We start from the raw sequence: 18,644 nt of genomic DNA on the forward strand, positions 1-18,644 counted from the left end.
GCGCTGCTGTGCGCGCCTGCCTGTCCGTCAGGGTGTGGGGGGACCGCGGGCGGAGGGTTGGGTGGGAGGAGGAGGAAGAGGAGGAGGAGGAGGAGGAGGGAGGGCGCGGGAGCAAGGGCGGGCAGGAGGGAGGGCCGTCAGAGCCGGCCGCCGCGGAGCCCCGGCGCTGGCGGCTTCGCCGGGGAGCGAGGCTTGGAGCCAGGAGGCGGCGCCGCGGGGAGGGAGCGCGGAGTGTGGAGCGCGGGGCCGGGCCGCCCGCCTGGTGAGAGCGCTGCGGGCCGCGGACCGGGCCAGGGGCGGATCAGGGGCAGCAGGGCGGAGAGGCTGCGGTCTCTGGACTAGGCGAGGGGGCGCCGGGAGCTGGGGGTCCGTATCTTCAGTCGGAGCGCTGGGCACAGCAGAGAGAAGCGGTGAGACACCACGGAGCGTTGCCCAGCTGGGCGCCAGGGCCACCATGACCACCCCTTTTCCGGGACTCGGCGAAGAGACCTGCCTGCGGGAGGGACCCCGGGGAGCAGGGCGGCCGGTTCAGGTTGGGGGTGTGTGTGCGTGTGCGCGCGCGTGTGTGCATGTGTGCCTGCGAGGGGTGGTGGGCGTGTACGAGTGTGGGGGTATGGCGGTGTGTGGCATGTGTCTGTGTGTGTGAATGTGTGTAGGGGGTGTGCATCTCTCTGTACAGTACATGCCGTGTGTGTGTGTGTGTGTGTGTGTGTGTGTGTGACAGGGGAGGCCGGGAGGTCACAGAGCTTGGGTCTGAACCCATGCAGGAAGGAGAGGGGCTCGGCAGGACGGAGTGTGTGTGTGTGTGTGTGTGTGTGCAGGGGCAGGGGTGTGTGAAGGGTGAGTGTGTCACGGGCGCTAGGTGTGGCTATGTGTGTGATGTAAGAGTGCCGGGTGCACGTGTGTCCCTGGCTCACCCTCCCTTCCCCCACCAGATGTGTGCGCATGGAGGAGAGAGTTCTGGGGAGGGGGTAGGAGTCCGCCGCAGCTGCCTGCCATTCGCCCAGCTTGCCTGCCTGGCGTTCTCCTCCAGGAAGCCAGAGATCGCCAAGCTGCCCCTACCCCGAATACTTCTAGGGTCCTGGGGAAGGGAACAGGCCCAGACCCAGGAAAGGGGAGGGGCTGGAGGGAAGGTGCTTCTGCCAGATTGGGAACCTTGCTTCTCTGGTCAGAGGCTGGGCAGCCTTCTGACTGGGCCAGCTCACTCAGCGCTGGCTTCACCCCTCCCGAGGCCCTGTGCCCCCTGGGGTCTGAGAGTGAGAGTGCCAGCACTTCTGGCTGGGGCGGGAGGTGGGGCTTGGAATAGGTCAAGACATCGGAAGGGCTTGCTTGTTCACAGTTACATGCCCAGAAGGGTGCTTGGCACATGGTAGGCCTCCGTAAATACTTGAGGCTCAGCAGAGGGAAGGAAGGGAGGAATCCACATCTGGAAGCCCAAGTCCATCCCTTTTGCTACTAGTTAGGGATGAGGGTCCCTGGTTGCAGTCAGACCCCAGTTTCTGCATGAGCAGATGGGGAAGGAGGAACCCCCAGGCAGGGATTTGTGCTGGGGCCTGAAGGTACAGGAAGGGCCCAGCAAGAAGAGCCAGAGCCATGGGCAGGACACTTTGCCTCCTACCTGCACTACCTGCTTCTCTGAGATCAGAAGCCTGTCTCTGGGGAATCCCATCCTGGGAAAGGGAAGAGGGTGGCCACAGCCAGGGCTCACAGGGCCTCTCCTCTCTCCAGGACCTTCATGCTCAAAAGGTGCTGAAGAACTGAGTCCCTGCCCACCAAGGCCACCCAAAGCCAGGTGGGGCCATGGCCAGGCATGGCTGTCTAGAGCTGGGACTGTTCTGCTGCGTCCTGTTTGCTGCTACTGTGGGCCCCCAGCCCACCTCCTCCGTCCCAGGTGCCCCTGTCACCACTTTGACCCCCCCACCTCAAAGTGAGGCCTCTATGCTGTCTCTCAACCTGGGACTTAACTTCAAATTCCATCTTCGGGGACCTGCTGCTGTCTGGGGAAGCCCTGTCACAGAGACCCAGCCACTCTCTCTTGGGCCAGGCCAGGAGCCAGGGGAAGAGGTGGCCAGTGGGCTGAGGACTGACCCCCTTTGGGAACTGCTGGTGGGCTCCCCGGGGAACTCTCTCACTGAGTGGGGCTCCGCTGAAGGCGGTTCAAAGCTCCGGGCCTCCTCCCTGCTCCCGGAGTCCACATCCCAGCGCTCTGGGCCCAGCGACTGGCCCACTGACCCCTATCAGACCAGGAGGAGCACGGTGACCTGGGACACAGCACTTCCATCCAGTGTTCCCAAGCCCCACCAGAGCGAGCTGGAGCTGAAGTTTGACATGGCACTGAGAGCAGGTGCAGCCCCCACACTTGGGCATCGAACACTGCCCCTGTTGCCCAGCCTGCGGGCCAGCCTGGCAGAGATTGCTGGGCGCCTGGGACCCTTTGGTGAGTAACCACCCCATCCCAAGGAAAGCCTCTGCTGGGCACCCCTGGCAGGTAGGAGGCAGCTTCAGCCTGGGCTTCTTTTGCAGGATTCTTTGGTACTACTCTGTCCCCACTCCGGAACTTCTCTGGCCTGAGCCCCCCAGGTGAAACTACATCCACAAGCTCTGCCTCTGGAGTTTCAGGTTCTCCGGGTGAGTTTATTCATTGCAGTAAACAATCGTGGAACACCTCTACGCTCCAAGCACTGCGCTAGGGGCCTAACAAATAACCTTTCTTTTTTTACTTTCTTGTATTGCTTCTTCCAGGCCCTAGGATATGGGCTACTACTTCCCCAGAAGGAGTATTCTCTTTGCCATGCTGAATCTGGTTTGCTCTTTGTAGCTTAGCTCATGGTGTGCATGAGCTTAGCATGTGGCTACAATTCCTGGGACAGTGACTTCCTTAGGACAAACTCTGGGAAAGGACATAATTTTCTCCAAACTCCCAGAGGCAAGGCTGGTTGGTGGGGTGGCACTCAAGCCCCATGTGCTCCCTTTGCAGGGTTCCTTGGCACCACTCTGTCCCCACCCCCATACTCCCTGGAGAGGAAGCTCTCCAGCCCAAGTCCTCTGGACCCAGCTGCTTCCCTAAGTTTTGCCTTGATTGCAACAACTTCATTAGGTAAGTAACCAATTCATTTGAAATTGACAATTATTTATTGAGCACTTACTACATGCTAGTCACTCATCAGTTTTCTGGAACCCTTTTATTTCATTGCCATCATAATAATAATCACCATTCTTTTCATCATCACCATGGAGATATATATGAATGGTCTGAGAGCAAGTATTGCTGGAGAAAGTCCCACACAGAGTTAAGTAATGGTCCCCTGACAGTTTTGCAATGAGAGGCACAGCAGGATGTAGACAGATGTATCAGGTACAGACACAGGAACTTCTTCATGATTTCCACAGCCCTGGCACTAACCCCACCCTCCACTCCAATCTGCCTGAACTGACTCCCCATCAACCTTCGGGCTCTTTCCTTTGCTGTCTGATGTGACATGATATGCTGTCAGATATGGGCAGAGCTGGGTCACTCACTGGGAAGACACTGAGGAGAAGATCTTGAGCAGGCAGATGCCACCTTCGTTCAAGGGAGCCTTTCAGAACATGCACATAGACAATCTGGTGGTACAGAGGAAAGACCACAGGCTCGGGAATCTTGAGACCTGGCTTCCCAATTTATTTATGTATTTATTTATTTATTTACTTACTTACTTATTTACTTACTAGCTAGTGACTTTGGGCACATTATTTAACCTCTCTGAACCTAAATTTTCTTATAGACCCAGGGTTTAATAATAGTACTTGCTAGTTATTGCAAAGCTCTTAGCATGATGCTGAGAGGCTCATTAAATAGTAGCTATTAACCTTGCTTCTCCCCCCAACTGTATCCCAAATCCACTTCCAGACCCTACCTCTCAGAAACCTCAGCCTTGGCCCCAGGCAGTGGTGGGACAACACAGCCCACACAGCAGAGCGCACAGGTGCCGGAGGAGAGGTTCTGGTGGATGAGGCAGGGAGTCATGCAGAGGGACTGAGGGGCTTTCAGGCCCAGCTTTGCTCTGCAAAAGGTTTACTGCGGCTGTGAAACTTCTCAGTCACCCCACACTAGGCTCAGCAGTGGAAACCACTGGTCTCCCCAGCTTCTTCCAGCTCCAGACTTAACCCGTGACCTGGTTCTCTGGCTTACTCCAGCCACAGTCACTGCACTCCTTTGGATGGTGGGTGAGGGGCGTGCTATGCCCCTGTTCAGCCCAGCGTGCAGCAGGGGCAGGATGTGATTGGGGGTGGGGGGCAGGTTCTGTGCCTCAGGGGAAGGATGCTGGCTGGCAGTCTGTCGGCCTTGGTGACAGCGCTGGCCAAGCAGGTTTAATGAGTCTGGACAGTATCAGAAGCAGTGCAGCCGGGCAGGCTGGCGGCCCCACCTTATTCTCCCTCCTCCCTGGTAGCTGCAGGAACCCAGCCTCTGATACTGCACCTCTGAGTAAACCCAGGAGAGCTACAGGCCTCCTGGAGAGAACGCCAATGGGCCTTGCTCTGACCAACAGAGTGTGTGTGTGTGTGTGTGTGTGTGTGTGTGTAGTTGTATCAAGCAGTTACCATACAAAGGGAGTCTCTCTGTGTTGCCTCTAGAATCTTTCTAACCTAGGTGCAACTAACCTTTGACTCCTAGGCCCTCCTTGCATTAGGTCCCCTTCACCTTGGACAGAGCCTGTATTCAGCCCATACATACCAGAACAGTTATCCAGTTAATCAGTGTGCGACTTTCATACTGGTTAATCAGTGCCCACCTCCCTTAGTCCACAGAGGGTTCCCCTCCACTCCCTGACCACTCTGGCTGGTGTCAGTTCTGACTGGCTGGCACCCGTGCCAACTCAGTTGCTAAATATTTTGAGTGTCATCCCTACAAAGTGTAACTACTCTCCATGATCCTGGAGGTGGGGGTCAGGAGAGGGATGGGGCCAGACCACTAAATGGCCTGTAGCTTCCAGCATCCAGAGTGGAGACCTGATTCCCCGCCCTTTGATCTGGGCAGCTGGTGCATAATCAGGCCTGACTTTTCCATGAATTAAACTGTTCCCTCTCACAATCCCTCCCCAGCCAGCTCCTGCCTCACCAGTTATTCATACTGATATCTCCTCGCCTCCCTCATCACTGAGGTCCAGAGGGCCCACAGGGCCAGAATGGGACCTCCCAGTAGAGGAGGCTTGCTCAGGAGAGGGATCCTGGGAAGGGAAGACCAGAGATGACTATCTTCTGGACTCTTTTGGGGAAAACTGAAGGCTGTTTCTGGAGAAGCCTCCAATGGGGAGATGAGAGATGAGGTCAAGTGGACCCTACAAAGGCAGAAGCCAGGTTTTTTTTCCACCTGTTTCCATTCACACCTGGACCAGTGTGGGGCAGGCAGAGCATGCTCTGACCCCTGGGATCAGTGTTCCTAATTCAGAACTCCTTTTATGACCCTTGAGCCATCCCTGTACTTTGCCTATTGTCTGGTTTTTATTCCTTTTCTGGATTTATTTTATTTTATTTTTATTTTTTATTTATTTATTTATTTTTTGAGATGGAGTCTTGCTCTGTCGCCCAGGCTGGAGTGCAGTGGTGTGATCTCGGCTCACTGCAACCTCCGGGTTCAAGTGATTCTCCTGCCTCAGCCTCCTGAGTATCTGGGATTACAGGCGCGCACCACCATGCCCAGCTAATTTTTGTATTTTTGGTAGACACGGGGTTTCACCATGTTGGCCAGGCTGATCTCGAACTCCTGACCTTGTGATCTGCCCGCCTCGACCTCCCAAAGTGCTAGGATTACAGGCGTGAGCCACCATGCCCAGCCTGGATTCTTATGAATGTTGAAATTTGCCGTAGTTGCCATAGAGCTTAGGTATAGAGATGAGAGATAAGGTTTCCTGTGGCCCATGGGTGAGAAGTAAAGATGGAAGAGGGTGAATTGGAGCCAACTTCTGACAGCTGCACTTATCTGTACAGTGAACAAAGAGGGTGTGGTGAGGGGGTGACAGGCTGGAGCAGACTGTGGGCTCCCAGGTCATGTCTTCCTGCCCCTCTGCAGAGCCCACAGAGGCCAAAGAGAGATGGAGCAAACCTAATCACTTTGCAGAGGAAGTGGGTTGGGCAAGAGCATCTGAAGGGACCAAAGAATGAGGGGTGAGGTGGTGTGTGCATTTGATCCTGCCATTGCCAGACCTATGCCACCTGATCAGCAAGCTCTCCATTCCCAGCTAAGTAGTTTCTCATTTAATTGATGACTGGTGTCTTTATTAGTGTTAAGGGGTGAGTAGGCCATCAGAAAGGTATTATTTGGCTGGGCATGGTGGCTCATGCCTGTAATCCCAGCACTTTGGGAGGCCAAGGCAGGTGGATCACAAGGTCAGGAGTTCGAGACCAGCCTGGCCAATATGGTGAAACTCCGTCTCTACTAAAAATACAAAAATTAGCTAGGCATGGTGGCACGTACCTGTGATCCCAGCTACTTGGGAGGCTGAGACAGGAGAATCGCTTGAACCCGGGAGGTGGAGGTTGCAGTGAGCCGAGATCATGCCACTGCACTCCAGCTTGGGTGATGAAGCAAGACTCTTTCTCAAAAACAAACAAACAAACAAACAAACAAAACAAAGGTATTATTTAAAAATAGTTCATAAAGTGAGACAATGTGTTGATGATCACTATTTGACTAATTGTTGTCTTTCTAAGCAAGTTTAGGACTTTGAAAGGCTTTGAAAACAGACTGCAGCCATTAGTTAGTTGAATCAAGAACTTGTTTGAGACCAGAGATAGTCACACTGACATACACACAAACAGATGATGGATCAGTGATGAACATTAGTTGATGATCATGATAACGACACAATCTTGATTGAGGGATCATGATGCGCCAGGTTCTCCGAGAGTTTTACACACATTGTCTCATTTTTCTCACAACAGTCCTATGCAGTAGGTACTCTTATTCATTTCAGATTTGAGGACATGATGGAATGGGAACCAGGGTGCATGCTGCCACTTGCGGTTGGCAGTGAGCTGTGTATACTTAATGTTTTGGCTGCTTCCTTTCTGCCCTCCCCAGTTGTCCAATTGCATCATCCCTTTCCTTCTCTCAGAGCTACCTCTCAGCTCTCTCACTCCTCCCTTTTCCTTGTTCTCAGAACTCTTGTGTTTTTTGTTTATCTTTTATATATTTATTATTTTTAAGAACTGGTGTGTGTGTGTGTGTGTGTGTGTGTGTGTGTTGTTTTTGGTTTTGGTTTTTTGGGTTTCTTTTTTTTTTGAGCCAGAGTCTCGCTCTGTCACCTAGGATGGAGTGAGAGGCACGATCTCCACTCACTGCAACCTCCGCCTCCCCGGTTCAAGCGATTCTCCTGCCTCAGCCTCCAGAGTAGCTGGGATTACAGGCGCATGCCACCACGCCTGGCTAATTTTTGTATTTTTAGTAAAGACGGGGTTTTGCCCTGTTGACCAGGCTGGTCTCAAACTCCTCACCTCAGGTGATCTGCCCACCATGGTCTCCCAAAATGCTGGGATTACAGGCATGAGCCACCGCGCCTGGCCTAGAACTGTTATGTTTTGAGCGTCCCCTGCATGAGCTGGCTCTGCCTATGGCTGGGGGTGCTCCTGGGGTCTTCCTGTGTTGTCCAGCTGGGCCATGGCCAAGGCAGGGCCAGGCAGTTGGGTGATTGTCAGACACCCTGCCCTCACATTCTACATCTGTCTTTTGTCCACCTACCCATCCCTGCCAGGCTGTCCACATCCTTCACCACCACCCTTTCTTCTTCCACCCTTGCCTGTGGCTGCGCTCCTGCTGAATCTGTAGGTGAGGGCAGGTAGAGGTTCAGCTTCCAGCATCTTCCCTTGCTGCCTGGCCCTGGGGAGAATCCTTGAGTCTAACTCTACCCAACTCCTCTCTTGCTCCAGAAGAGTAGAATTAAGGATCTTACTCCTTACCCTCTCTTAGTTGACTTCCCTTTTTCCAAGGGATATGGGAAGGCGTTGGAGCACAGGATGGGGCTAGGGACCCAAGATAGGAAACCCCAGAGCAACTGAGGGGCTCACTTACTCAGATGGCATTTTATCCCACTGTGATGTCCCCAAGAGTTCCTCCCTGGGAGTTCCTAAGGGCACCTTTTGAGACCTGGGGGAGTCCATCTCAATGTCACCTTCTGTACAGTGTGGGGAGAAGCATGGAGGCATCTATCTATATTAAGAAACTTAGACCAATGGCTCTGTGGATGAGGCAGGATAGGGGTCACAGCCATAGATAGGCTAAGGCTTGGGGTGTAGCAGGCAGGAAGGCCAATGAATAAGGAGAAATGATGTTTTCCTCAGAGTGCTGAGACAGCAGTATCTTACCTCTCCCCTGCTGAATGTGTGTGTGTGCGTGCATGTGTGTGTGTGTGTGCACACATGTGGGCTTTTCCTTGAGATGGAGACAAGGTGGGTGAGTAGCTGAAAAAGGGCAGGGGAAGCTCCTCCTAGCACTAAGTTGGGGGTTGGGAGTCAGGGGTGCAGAACAAGAGATAAGCACACTAATGTTAGAAAGAGGCTTTGGAATCACAGAAAGGGGCTCAGACTGATGTTCAGACCTGGGTTCTAGGTGCAACTCTGCCCATTTGTGACCTTGGGCAGATCACTTTGCCTCTCAGAAGAGCTTCAGTATCTTCATCCGGCAAGTACAGGGATTCATTTAGTCAATGAATATCTGCTAAATTCCAACTGTGTGACAGAAACTAATTTAAGTATGGAGATTCAGATGTGAGCAAAGAAACAAAATTCCCTGTTCTCATGAAACTTCCTTTCTGGTGGAGGGATTGAACTGGAGAGGGTGTCTAAGGTTCCTTGCAGTTGTAAAGTTCTGTGACTTCAAAGAAAAACTCTTTAGCAGAATCACAAACGAGTCAAGCAGGGAGCTGGGGGGTCGAGGCAGAGTGGGAGAAGCAGGAGGAGGAAGAGGGGAAGGATGACAGCTGAAACTCCAGCGAAGACACTGAATAGGGGAGCGGGGGAGGGAAAGGTGAGAGGCCAAGAGGTGGGGTGAGTCTCATATGTAAGACAGGTGTGTCCTGAATATGTTAGGGGACTCTGACTGGCATTCAGGCTACTGTCTGTGGGGTGGGCAGGGGCAGGGCTGCATGATTGCCTCAGTCAAACCTTCTTTGCCCACAGACCCCACAGTCCCCACCTCTGGCCCAGATGACCTCTCTTCTCCTGCCAGCCTCGGGAACCCTTCGGGGCAGCCAGAGTGTGGGCCAGGACCCTGCAGCGTGGGAGAATTGCCTGAACGCGAGGGGCAGCCTCCCGAGGTCCCGAGGCCCCTCTTTTTCCTGACCCTGGATGCCGACTGGGCAGAGGCCAGGGCTCGCTGGGGGCTGGCCTGGGACGCCCACGTGTATGGGGTAGGCGCGCTCTTCGGCCTGGTTGCCCTGCTGGCGCTGCTGGCTCTGGCCCTCTTGCCCTGGCGCTGCCCGCCCGGCGCCCCCTGCCTGGCGCTGCTGGACCTGCTGCTGCTGTCCGCCGGGACTACGCGGGCCTTCCCGCTCTTCTACGACGCCTATGGGCACAGGGATCGACTGCCCGCGCTCGCCTGGCTGCTGCTGCAGGACCTTCCGCTGCCCTGCCTGGCTGCCGGCCTGGGGCTGGCCTGCCTGCTGCTGTCCCGGCCGCGCCCGCCACGGTGCCCCGCCGGCCTGACTGCACTGCTGCTCTTGGGGCTGGGGCTGGCGGCCGCCGCCGCCCTCGGGAGCGCCGCGCATCGCCCGCTGCGGCCCCTGCGGCTCGCCTCGCGCGGGCTGCACGCCTTCCTCGCCGCCTTCCTTTCGGGGCTGCTGCTGGCGCTGTCCTGCTGGGGCGGGCGGCGGCGGAGGGCCGGGGCTCCCCTAGCAGGGTCGGGCTTCAAGGGCGCCACGCCCCTGCCGCAGGCGCGCAGCCCCTTCGGCCCGCGGGAGTCCTGGCGGCGCGCGGCGCGCACTGCCCCAGTGGCAGGCACCTTCGGGCTGCTGAGCGGAGCCCTGCAGGGCTATGAGGTGCTGCACGCCCTGGGCTACGGCGGCCAACCAGGCCTGGAAGGGCCCTGGCCCTGGTGGGCCTTCCAGCTAGGCCTGCGCCTGGGCGAGGTGGGCGTCGCGCTCCCGTTGGCGCTGCTGGGCCTCTACCCGGCGCTTTGCAGTCCCCGCGTGCCGGCGCGCTGCTGGGCCAAGCTCTTTCGCTTGTCCCCGGGCCACGCGGCCCCGCTGCTGCCGGGAGGCTGGGTCACTGGGCCCCCGGACAAGGAGCCCCTGGGGAGCGCCATCGCGCGCGGCGACGCGGAGCTGCTGCAGCTGTGCGCGCTGGCAGAGCCAGGCCCCGACCTCCTACTCCAGGGCGGAGGTTGCCGGGGCTTCGAAGGCGCGGCAGCCAACCCGGCCCCGTCCCCGGCCTCCTCTCCCTGCAGCGATTACACCGTGGACTTCCGCCCGCCCTCCCCAATCAACCTGCGGCGCAGCATCGAAGAGGCCCTCTGCAGCGAGGCCCTGCTCGCGCCTGGCCTCTTCCAGGGCCCTGCCTTCGAGGACGCCCTGCCTGGGCTCGGCCTCTACCGCACCGCCTCGCTGGGGACGAAGACCGGGGGCGGGCCCAGTGAGAGATCAGGGGAGGCCCCTGGCTCCCCTGCGCCGACGGAGCTCCCCTCCCCCGGGGCTTGGCCCGCAGGCAGCAGCGCCTCATCTGGCTCGTTGTGTGGACTCTCGCGGGACAGCTCGTCCATGCTGCTGTGTTCCAGCCCCGACCGGCCCCCGCGCTGCCCTCTGGTCTGCGTCCTCAGTCCCCCGCGGCCCTCAGGAAGCAGCCCCAGCCTCCCGGCCTCAGGATCCTACCAGGCCCTGTCCCCACCCTCTCGCGACTCCCTAGAGCCTGCTTCTGAGCTGCAGGCCGAGGAGGCCTTGCTGCAGGAGCAGTTCCTGGACGCCTGCCGACAGATTGATGAGCTGAGCGTGGGCAGCGACACCATAGACCTGTGAAGAGGTGGCCACCTTGCTACCCTGCGACACACCCCTTTCTGAAGACTGCCCTGCCCGAGACCTGCACACTGTAACCCTTCCCCAGTCCTGCCTGGCTAAGATACCTCTCCAGATTCCTTCCCCATCCAGGGGTCCCTGGGTGGGTGGGTCAGCAGCCAGGCTCTATTGATTGGGAATCTCTGGAGCCCTGGGTGCTGATGCCCTCAGCTGCAATTCTAGGCTGACAGGGGTCCCATTTTCCTTGGCATTCACCAGCAATAAAGCTCCAAGGTGCTCCACTCCTGACCACCACTCCCCACTCTGGTGCTGAGTGAGAGGGGCTGTCCTCAGAGGACCCTGGGACCTGCCTCAGGCCCCCTATCCACCTCTGCCATGCCTAGGAATCCTACCCCTGTGTGAGTGGGACTCCCTGTCCTCCATGTGACACCCACAGGGGCCCATGACCCATCTAGGAGACTTTACAGCAGTTGGGTGGGAGGGCAATGCTCTTAAAGTTAATTTATCAATAAAATATTTTCAGAAGAGCAAGGTCTGACTTTCTTGGGAAAGCTCGATTGAACAACAGCACCAGTGATTCCATCACAAGTGGAAGAGAAGCAGCTCTCGGGTGGGGTGGGTCAATTCCAGACCCCAGGGACCTTCATACGAGACCAACGAGTCTTGTCCTGTTTCTGGGATGAGTGAGGTTTCTGGGAGCAGCCCCTCGAAGACTCTTCTGAATCGTTGGGAAGTGGCTTTTCACAGAGATGGGACATGGTCCTGGGAGGTGAGGCAGAAACTCTACCGTCATTGGTGGAAATGCCTGCATTCCTAGGAGTCTGGTCCTGGTAGACTATTGACTGGGGACTAGTTAGGAGTCAAGTCTTTCATGGAAATATTGAGACGCATGTAAAAGGTCCTGGTCACCTTGAGCTGGGATCCCCAGCAACCTTCCTGCCATATTCCCACAGTTTGGAATCCACAAAGAGGAACTACCTTTCTACCTTTTTAACCCACCAACAGGGGCTCTTCAAGCCCCTCCTCCTTCTCCTGAAGAGCTCTCATCTCTAATAGGTGCAGATCCTCCCTGTCCAGCCCAGCCAGCTCCTGTAGCAAAAATTCACAGTGCAGAGACCCACAAACACATCTGACCACCAGGCACTCTGTAATCCCTCCCTTGCCTGGAGCGTTTGGCTCTGCGCTCTGTGGTTTGTGTTTGTCACTTGGCTAAAATGCAGTGGTTCCGAGTAGCACAAAAACAGGGTTGTGGATTAGGTTTGAAAACAAAAATCTGACAGTGTTTTGGCAGCTGTCCTGCATATCACAGGGAGACCTGCAGGAGCATACACACTAGGCTTAAAGTGGAAACACAGGAACCTTGTGATTTTTCTTCCAACTTTGCCCATCAGCTCCTGGGGACTGGAGAAGGGAGGCTTGGGAGCCAAGAGGGAAGCAGGCAGGGAAGCCAGGAGAGGGTAGAGCCCTCGGCCAGACCGGGTCCAATGCAGGAGTGGAAGAATTCAAGCACTACTCTCCTTGTAGATGAACATCTGTCTTGGCTGAAAGGAGCATCCAGGACCTGGGACCTCAGATGGAGGAGGAGAATCAATTGTTTGGAGGAGAGGGAGAATCATAGTGGGGAAGAGAAATGGGAGGGAGGTGGTGCCAGTGCGGTGGAGGGATGGGACTAGAATGGTTTTGATTGCGTCTCCTCCATCACCTGGCTCAGCTTGGCTCAGAAATTCTTGCTACATCCTCACTCTGGGCTGAGGCCCAGAGAACTGCCAACCTCCTAATTACAGGCATTTCTCACTGGTGTCATAGTGGCTGCAGTGGGCCCAGTTTCCGAGTTGCTTTGTGTCATGTAAGGAGTGTTGCTGCTCTAAGAAACTGCTCCCTTTCTTTCAAACTCACACTTCCATCTGCCACTCATCTGCCTCTGCTCACACTCAGCTCCTCAATGCCATCTCTTCGTCACACTTGTCCTTGCCAGCTCCTCTCTCTCTTGCTCACTTTCCCCATCAAGGGTCCTTGGGTTCATGCACACATTTCCCAAAAGAGCAGTCCAAATCCTAAATACCCCAGCCAGTCTCTCTATTGGCTTGTCTATTGGTCTCTCTCTCTCTCTTCACACACACACACACACACACACACACACTCGTGCACATATGGTCCTTTCCTGTGTGGCAGCTCTAAATGGAGTTGGGGGGAGGCAGGAGGGAGTTTAGGGAATATAGCTCGGTGTTCACCAGCTCCAACACTTCTTTGATTTTCCTCAGCAAAGATAACCTCAGCCCTTTTACTTCATAAAGAGGCCAAGACTTCGTTTAGAGGATGCTTTCCTTTTGTCTCATGCCTCATCTCTTACCCAGAGTGGGTTTCCCAGGAGGAATCCAGGTAGAACCTAATGGCTACACCCTTCAGTTCTAAGTCTTGGTATTGTGGGAACTGAAAGGCAAACTCACCTTCATTCATTTATTCATTCATTCAATCTCTTAAAGAACATTTACTGAATGCCTACGATGTACTAGGTTCTGGCAATAGAGAGGTGAACGAGGTAGACACCAGCCATGAATTTATGAAATTGAAAGCCTTTTGGGGGAAGGCAGATGTTAAACAACTAATGACATAAATAATCACAATAGCACAAGTAATTAATTATAGTTACGACAAGTGCTAAGGCCAAGAACTCTTTTGTATTATAAGGTTTGGCTTGCCAGGCGGAGTGGAGCTAGAGGGATGGGATATGGAAGAGAACAGCCCAACCCTCTCTTACTACCTTTCCCGGCTCCTGCACAGTGATGGATGAGGAGGAGGCCAGCAGTTTATTTCCCCTGGAAGCCACATTTCTGGTGTGATGCAGGGTACCACAGCTCCTGCTATTTCATAAAGAATGCTGCTTGTGTCTTGGGTAGATGGATGAGCAAATATTCCTGAGGAAAGAACCATTGCCTGCCCTGATAGAAATGGATTGGAGGGGACGGGGCTGAGAGACAGATCGGGGAATCAGGTCTGAACCATGGGGAGGGTAGAAAGGGTCAACTGCACTGTTGTCCTCCCAGAAGAGCACAGAATCCTGCACTGTGGGTGGCTGCTGCCCCCTGATGGGCATAGAGACGCAGTTTGGTTTGTCCTAAATTAAGGAAGAGTTGGATCAGAACTATTTAAAACTTAGCATTTGTGGAGAGTCTCACAAAGGAATATTGCAACAATCTTCTCAGGATTGTTTTCCTTGTGCAGACTGCAGCCAGGACAGGGAAGGCTTCCCCCTAGCTAGGGTTCTAAAGCTCACAATTTAATCTTTGGGGGTAGAATTTTAATTCCTAAGCTGATAGGAGTGGGCAGGAGGGAAGGAGAAGGAAGAGGGAGGATGTGGAGTTCCAAACCAACTTTGTTAGATGACCCATCCCCTTGCCTTTGTCTATTTGTTTCTCTTTATCCTGGATAGGATTAACACAGCAGCCTTAAAAATCTGGTTTGTATTTCAAAGCTTCCTTTCCTGCACAATTTTTTAAAATTTATTTTTAAACTTTTATTGTTGTTTTGAGATGGGGTCTCACTCTGTCATCCAGGCTGCAGTGCAGTGGCGCGATAGCTCATTGCAACCTCCGCCTCCCCAGGGTCAAGCGATCCTCCCACCTCAGCCTCAGAGTAGCTGGGACCACAGGTGCATGCCACCACACCCAGCTAATGTTTTGTATTTTTGGTAGAGACAGAGTTTCATCATGTTTCCCAGGCTGATCTCGAACTCCTGACCTCAGGTGATCTGCCTGCCTTGGTCTCCCAAAGTGTTGGGTTACAGGCATGAGCCATCACACTGGACCTACAAGGCATTTTTTTTTTTTTTCTGACTTTCTGGAGGGCCAAGGAATGATAACATCTGCTTATTGTGAGAGTGTTCTGAGAAAGCCAAACCTTTAGCAGAAAAATGCCTGGGGGAAAGCTTCAACAGACGGGGCGCTTCTCCATCGCAGTGCTCTTGCTCACTCCTCTCATCAAACAAGGGCAATTTTTCAAGAGTGTTAATGGGAAACCACTAGGCATCCACCTTAAGGTCCTATTTTGGCTCCTTCTGGCTTGGTTTTGTTTCCTAATCTTAAAAAATTCTTTAAAGGGCTCACATTTTTCTTCAATTACTAATATATATATGTATGTGTGTGTGTATATATGTATATATGTGTGTGTATATATATGTGTGTATGTGTGTGTGTATATATATACATTTTTTTTTTTTTTTTCCGAGATGGAGTCTTCTTCTGTTACCCAGGCTGGAGTGCAGTGGCGTGATCTCAGCTCACTGAAACCTCTGCCTCCCAGGTTCAAGCAATTCTCCTGCCTCAGCCTCCTGAGTAGCTGGGATTACAGGCATGTGCCACCACACTTGGCTAATTTTTGTAGTTTTAGTAGAGACAGAGTTTCACCGTGTTGGTCAGACTGGTCTCAAACCCTTGATCTGGTGATCCACCCACCTTGGCCTCCCCAAGTGCTGGGATTACAGGCGTGAGCCACTGCACCTGACCGTGAGTTGTTTTTAAAAAAATAACTGTGAAGTTTTATTTTAAGCATAGATTACTTACTTTGAACTAGAGCTTCATAAATCTGATGTTTAGTGTCCCCCAATCTCCACTCCCATCACTATCAACCACTCCCATCACTATCAACCAGTCATCTAGCCATCCAAAATGTAATGAAAATGAATGGGGGTTGAGGAGATCATGAAACTTAATTTTCACTATAGTGCCTTATAAAACGTACTAAACCTATAAAGTTTTTGAGTTTTCTATCTGCCATGTTACTACCATTTCAAAGTAATGATTTGGCTGGGCTCAGTGGCTCACTCCTATAATCCCAACACTTTGGGAGGCCGCGGTGGGAGGATTGGTTGATAGCAGGAGTTCAGGACTAGCCTGGGCAACATGGAAGAACTGTCTGTACAAAAAAATAAATAAATTAGCCAGGCATGGTGGTGCACACTTGTGGTCCTAGCTTCTCAGGAGGCTGAGGTGGCAGTATTGCTTGAGCCCAGGAGATCAAGGCTGCAGTGAGCCGTGATGGCACCACTGCACTCCAAGCTGGGTGACAGCGCAAGAGTCTGCTTAAAAAAAAAAAAAATTTTAAAAATGGCCTTGGGTACTTTTTTTTGAGCTAGTTGTTCTGCAAGGTATAGCTCTCTTGTACCTATTCAGGTCCGAGTCCAGTGGCATGGCAAATGTTCTCTGTATTCCAGAACCAGGAGCACCCAGATCTCCTGGCCAATTAAGATCTCTCAGGCTTGGGTCTGTCTGATGAGCTGACTTGAGGCAAAGATCTTCTGTTTCTAGGGGGAACTGGGTTCCAGGTCTCTGTGTTTAAGTTGGATGTTATGTTTGCTTTGAGTGTGTTCGATGTGGTCCTGCAGTGTGTGCGCTGTGAGGTATTTGTAAGAATTTTTTGACTAATAGTCTTCCCAGCCAGGTGTGGTGGTTCATGCCTATAATCCCAGCACTTTAGGAGGCTAAGGGGGGCGGGTTACTTGAGCTCAGGAGTTTGAGACCAGCCTACGCAACATAGTGAAACCCTGTCTCTACAAAAAATACAAAAATTAGCTGGGTGTGGTGGTGCACCTGTAGTTCCAGCTACTCAGGAGGCTGAGGCAGGAGGACTGTTTGAAGCTGGGAGATCGAGGCTGCAGTAAGCCGAGATCGTGCCAGTGCGCTCCACCCTGGTTGACAAAGTGAGGCCCTGCAAAAAAAAAAAAAAAAAAAAAAATCTGTTTCCCCCACTAGACTGAAGTCTCTATGAGGGCAGGGACTCTGTCTTTTCTTTGCTCACCAATTTTATCCCTAATGCTTGGCTCATGGTTGGAGCTCAGTATATATTTATTGAAAGAATAATTGTGTAGGATCTGTGTCTATGTGTATTTTAGTAGCTACAATTTGTTTGTTTGAGGCTGAGGTGACAAACAACTGATGTTCTCCGAAAATGAGAATCGTCCGAATGATGTATATGATATATCTATGTCTACGTCTTTGTGTTCCGGTTGTGTTTTACGCATGTAATCTGGGAGTTTGTGGAGGCACTTCAGAACATATTAAACACTCACTATATATCAGATCCTGAGTTAGGCCCGGGGCAAAAATGACTTCTCCTGCCTGTCCTGCTAACTTTGGGGAGGATCTGGAGGTGGGATTTTTAAACAGGGTAGAAATTGTATATTTTTATTTTTTATATTAAGAAAAAAATTACCTTTTGGAGGCTTTCTGGCAAAAACCAGAAAGCCTGCTAAGCAAATTCTAAAAAAGCTGTAACACTAGGGTAGAAATTATTGATGCCAAGTTTACATAAAGGTGGCGAGGGCGAGGCTAGGGCAGGGGGCGGAGCCCCGCTCATTCCGGAACCTTTTATCACCTTCCCGACCACGTTTTCCTCCGATCTCTTTTGAGCAACGAGCACTTCCGGAATCTCTCAGCGCGTGAGCTTGGTTGTCCTACCAAAGGCAGGCTCTCGGCTCGCGCGCGCCGGCCTAGTTTGCTCGCGTCCTCACGCGCTTTGGGTTTCCCGGTCTCATGGCCGGCCTGACCTTATTTGTGGGTCGCCTCCCGCCTTCGGCCCGCAGTGAGCAGCTGGAGGAACTGTTCAGTCAGGTGGGGCCGGTGAAGCAGTGCTTCGTGGTGACTGAAAAAGGTAGGGGGCGGGGCGGTCCAGAATAAGGCTGGGGTTTCCCGCGAGCGAGGGCACCTTCCCCAATTTCAGGGAGCCGTATCATCCTTTACCCGCCCCGAAGAGAAGGGACTGGGAACTGAGTTTCTTTTCCAAACTGATTCTGCCTTAGATGCGTTCATAGGGGTCGATTTATGAAGGGCAAATCATTCCCGTACGTTTCTATAGCGCTTTCTGTTGATAATGCGCGCTAAGAATGAAAATAGTTAACTAGAGCATCAGTAAGGCTTATTGAGAGTCACCTGATTGGCAAGTACAGTGATCAGTTTGATACAGGTTATCTCATTTAATTTTCTCAGCAATCTTACCGGATGGAGAGTCTTAATCTCATTTTACAGACAGGAATTTGGGATTTAGGGGAATTTAGTAACTTTAAGTTTGTACAGCTATTAAGTAGTGGACCCCCAATTTGATCCTTAGACCTGGACATCTTAGCCAGGATGCTATCCACTCGTTCATTCATTTATTCAGCATATACTTAATACCCACTGTGTGCCAGGAAGTGTTGTAGGTCCTGGGGACGCAGCAGTGCACAACACCAAACAAAAAAAATCTTTGATCTTATGTCTTCAAGGTGGGGAAGACAGCCAATAAACAAATAAGCCAACTGTGTAGTGAAAATGATGTCAAATGCTAAGGAGAAAAGCCAGGGAAAAGGGTTAGGAAGTCTATGTGCATGTGTGTAGTGGGGAGAAGGGGTGAAGAGTGGCCGTATAGATAGGGTGGCCAGAGAAGGACGGACTGAGGTGAGAGAGTGAACACATGCCTCTCTGGAGGAAGAGCAATTCAGGAAGAGAAAACAGCAAGCTCAAAGGTACTGAAGCAGAGGTGTGCCTGGTATATTGGAGGAGTAGTTAGGAGGACAGGGTGACTGGAGTGAAATGAGTGAAGGGAAGAGAATTAGGAGACGAGATCTAGAGTAGCAGATAATGTAATTTTTGTTTTTGTTTTTGTTTTGAGACAAACTCTCGCTCTGTTGCCCTT

General features: G+C 52.9%; 2 protein-coding genes and 1 non-coding gene across 4 annotated transcripts in view; 2 read left to right on the plus strand and 1 right to left on the minus strand.

Annotated features, from left to right (window-relative positions):
- The first annotated feature begins 1,415 nt into the window (after window positions 1-1,415).
- Window positions 1,416-11,510, plus strand: PRRT4 (proline rich transmembrane protein 4). Its single transcript, XM_033193604.1, has 4 exons — window positions 1,416-2,437; window positions 2,524-2,628; window positions 2,978-3,097; window positions 9,154-11,510. Exons 1-4 carry the CDS (start codon window positions 1,801-1,803, stop codon window positions 10,980-10,982), a joined length of 2,691 nt encoding a protein of 896 aa, XP_033049495.1. The 5' UTR covers window positions 1,416-1,800; the 3' UTR covers window positions 10,983-11,510.
- Window positions 11,511-17,191: 5,681 nt separating this feature from the next.
- LOC117073842 lies at window positions 17,192-17,253 on the minus strand. Its single transcript, XR_004433399.1, has one exon. It is a non-coding gene; the product is annotated as a U7 small nuclear RNA (small nuclear RNA).
- A 136-nt stretch (window positions 17,254-17,389) lies between these two features.
- Window positions 17,390-18,644, plus strand: part of RBM28 (RNA binding motif protein 28) — a 32,625-nt gene continuing 31,370 nt past the window's right edge. For both annotated transcript variants that reach the window (XR_004432713.1, XM_033192044.1), the window contains exon 1: window positions 17,390-17,624. Coding sequence is in view for 1 of the 2 variants with exons in the window: in XM_033192044.1 (XP_033047935.1) it covers window positions 17,507-17,624 (118 nt within the window). In the remaining variant the exon portion in view is untranslated. The remainder of the gene's footprint in view (window positions 17,625-18,644) is intronic.

This window comes from Trachypithecus francoisi, unplaced genomic scaffold, assembly GCF_009764315.1.
Source record: "Trachypithecus francoisi isolate TF-2019V2 unplaced genomic scaffold, Tfra_2.0 Lachesis_group4, whole genome shotgun sequence".
Lineage (NCBI taxonomy): Eukaryota > Metazoa > Chordata > Mammalia > Primates > Cercopithecidae > Trachypithecus > Trachypithecus francoisi.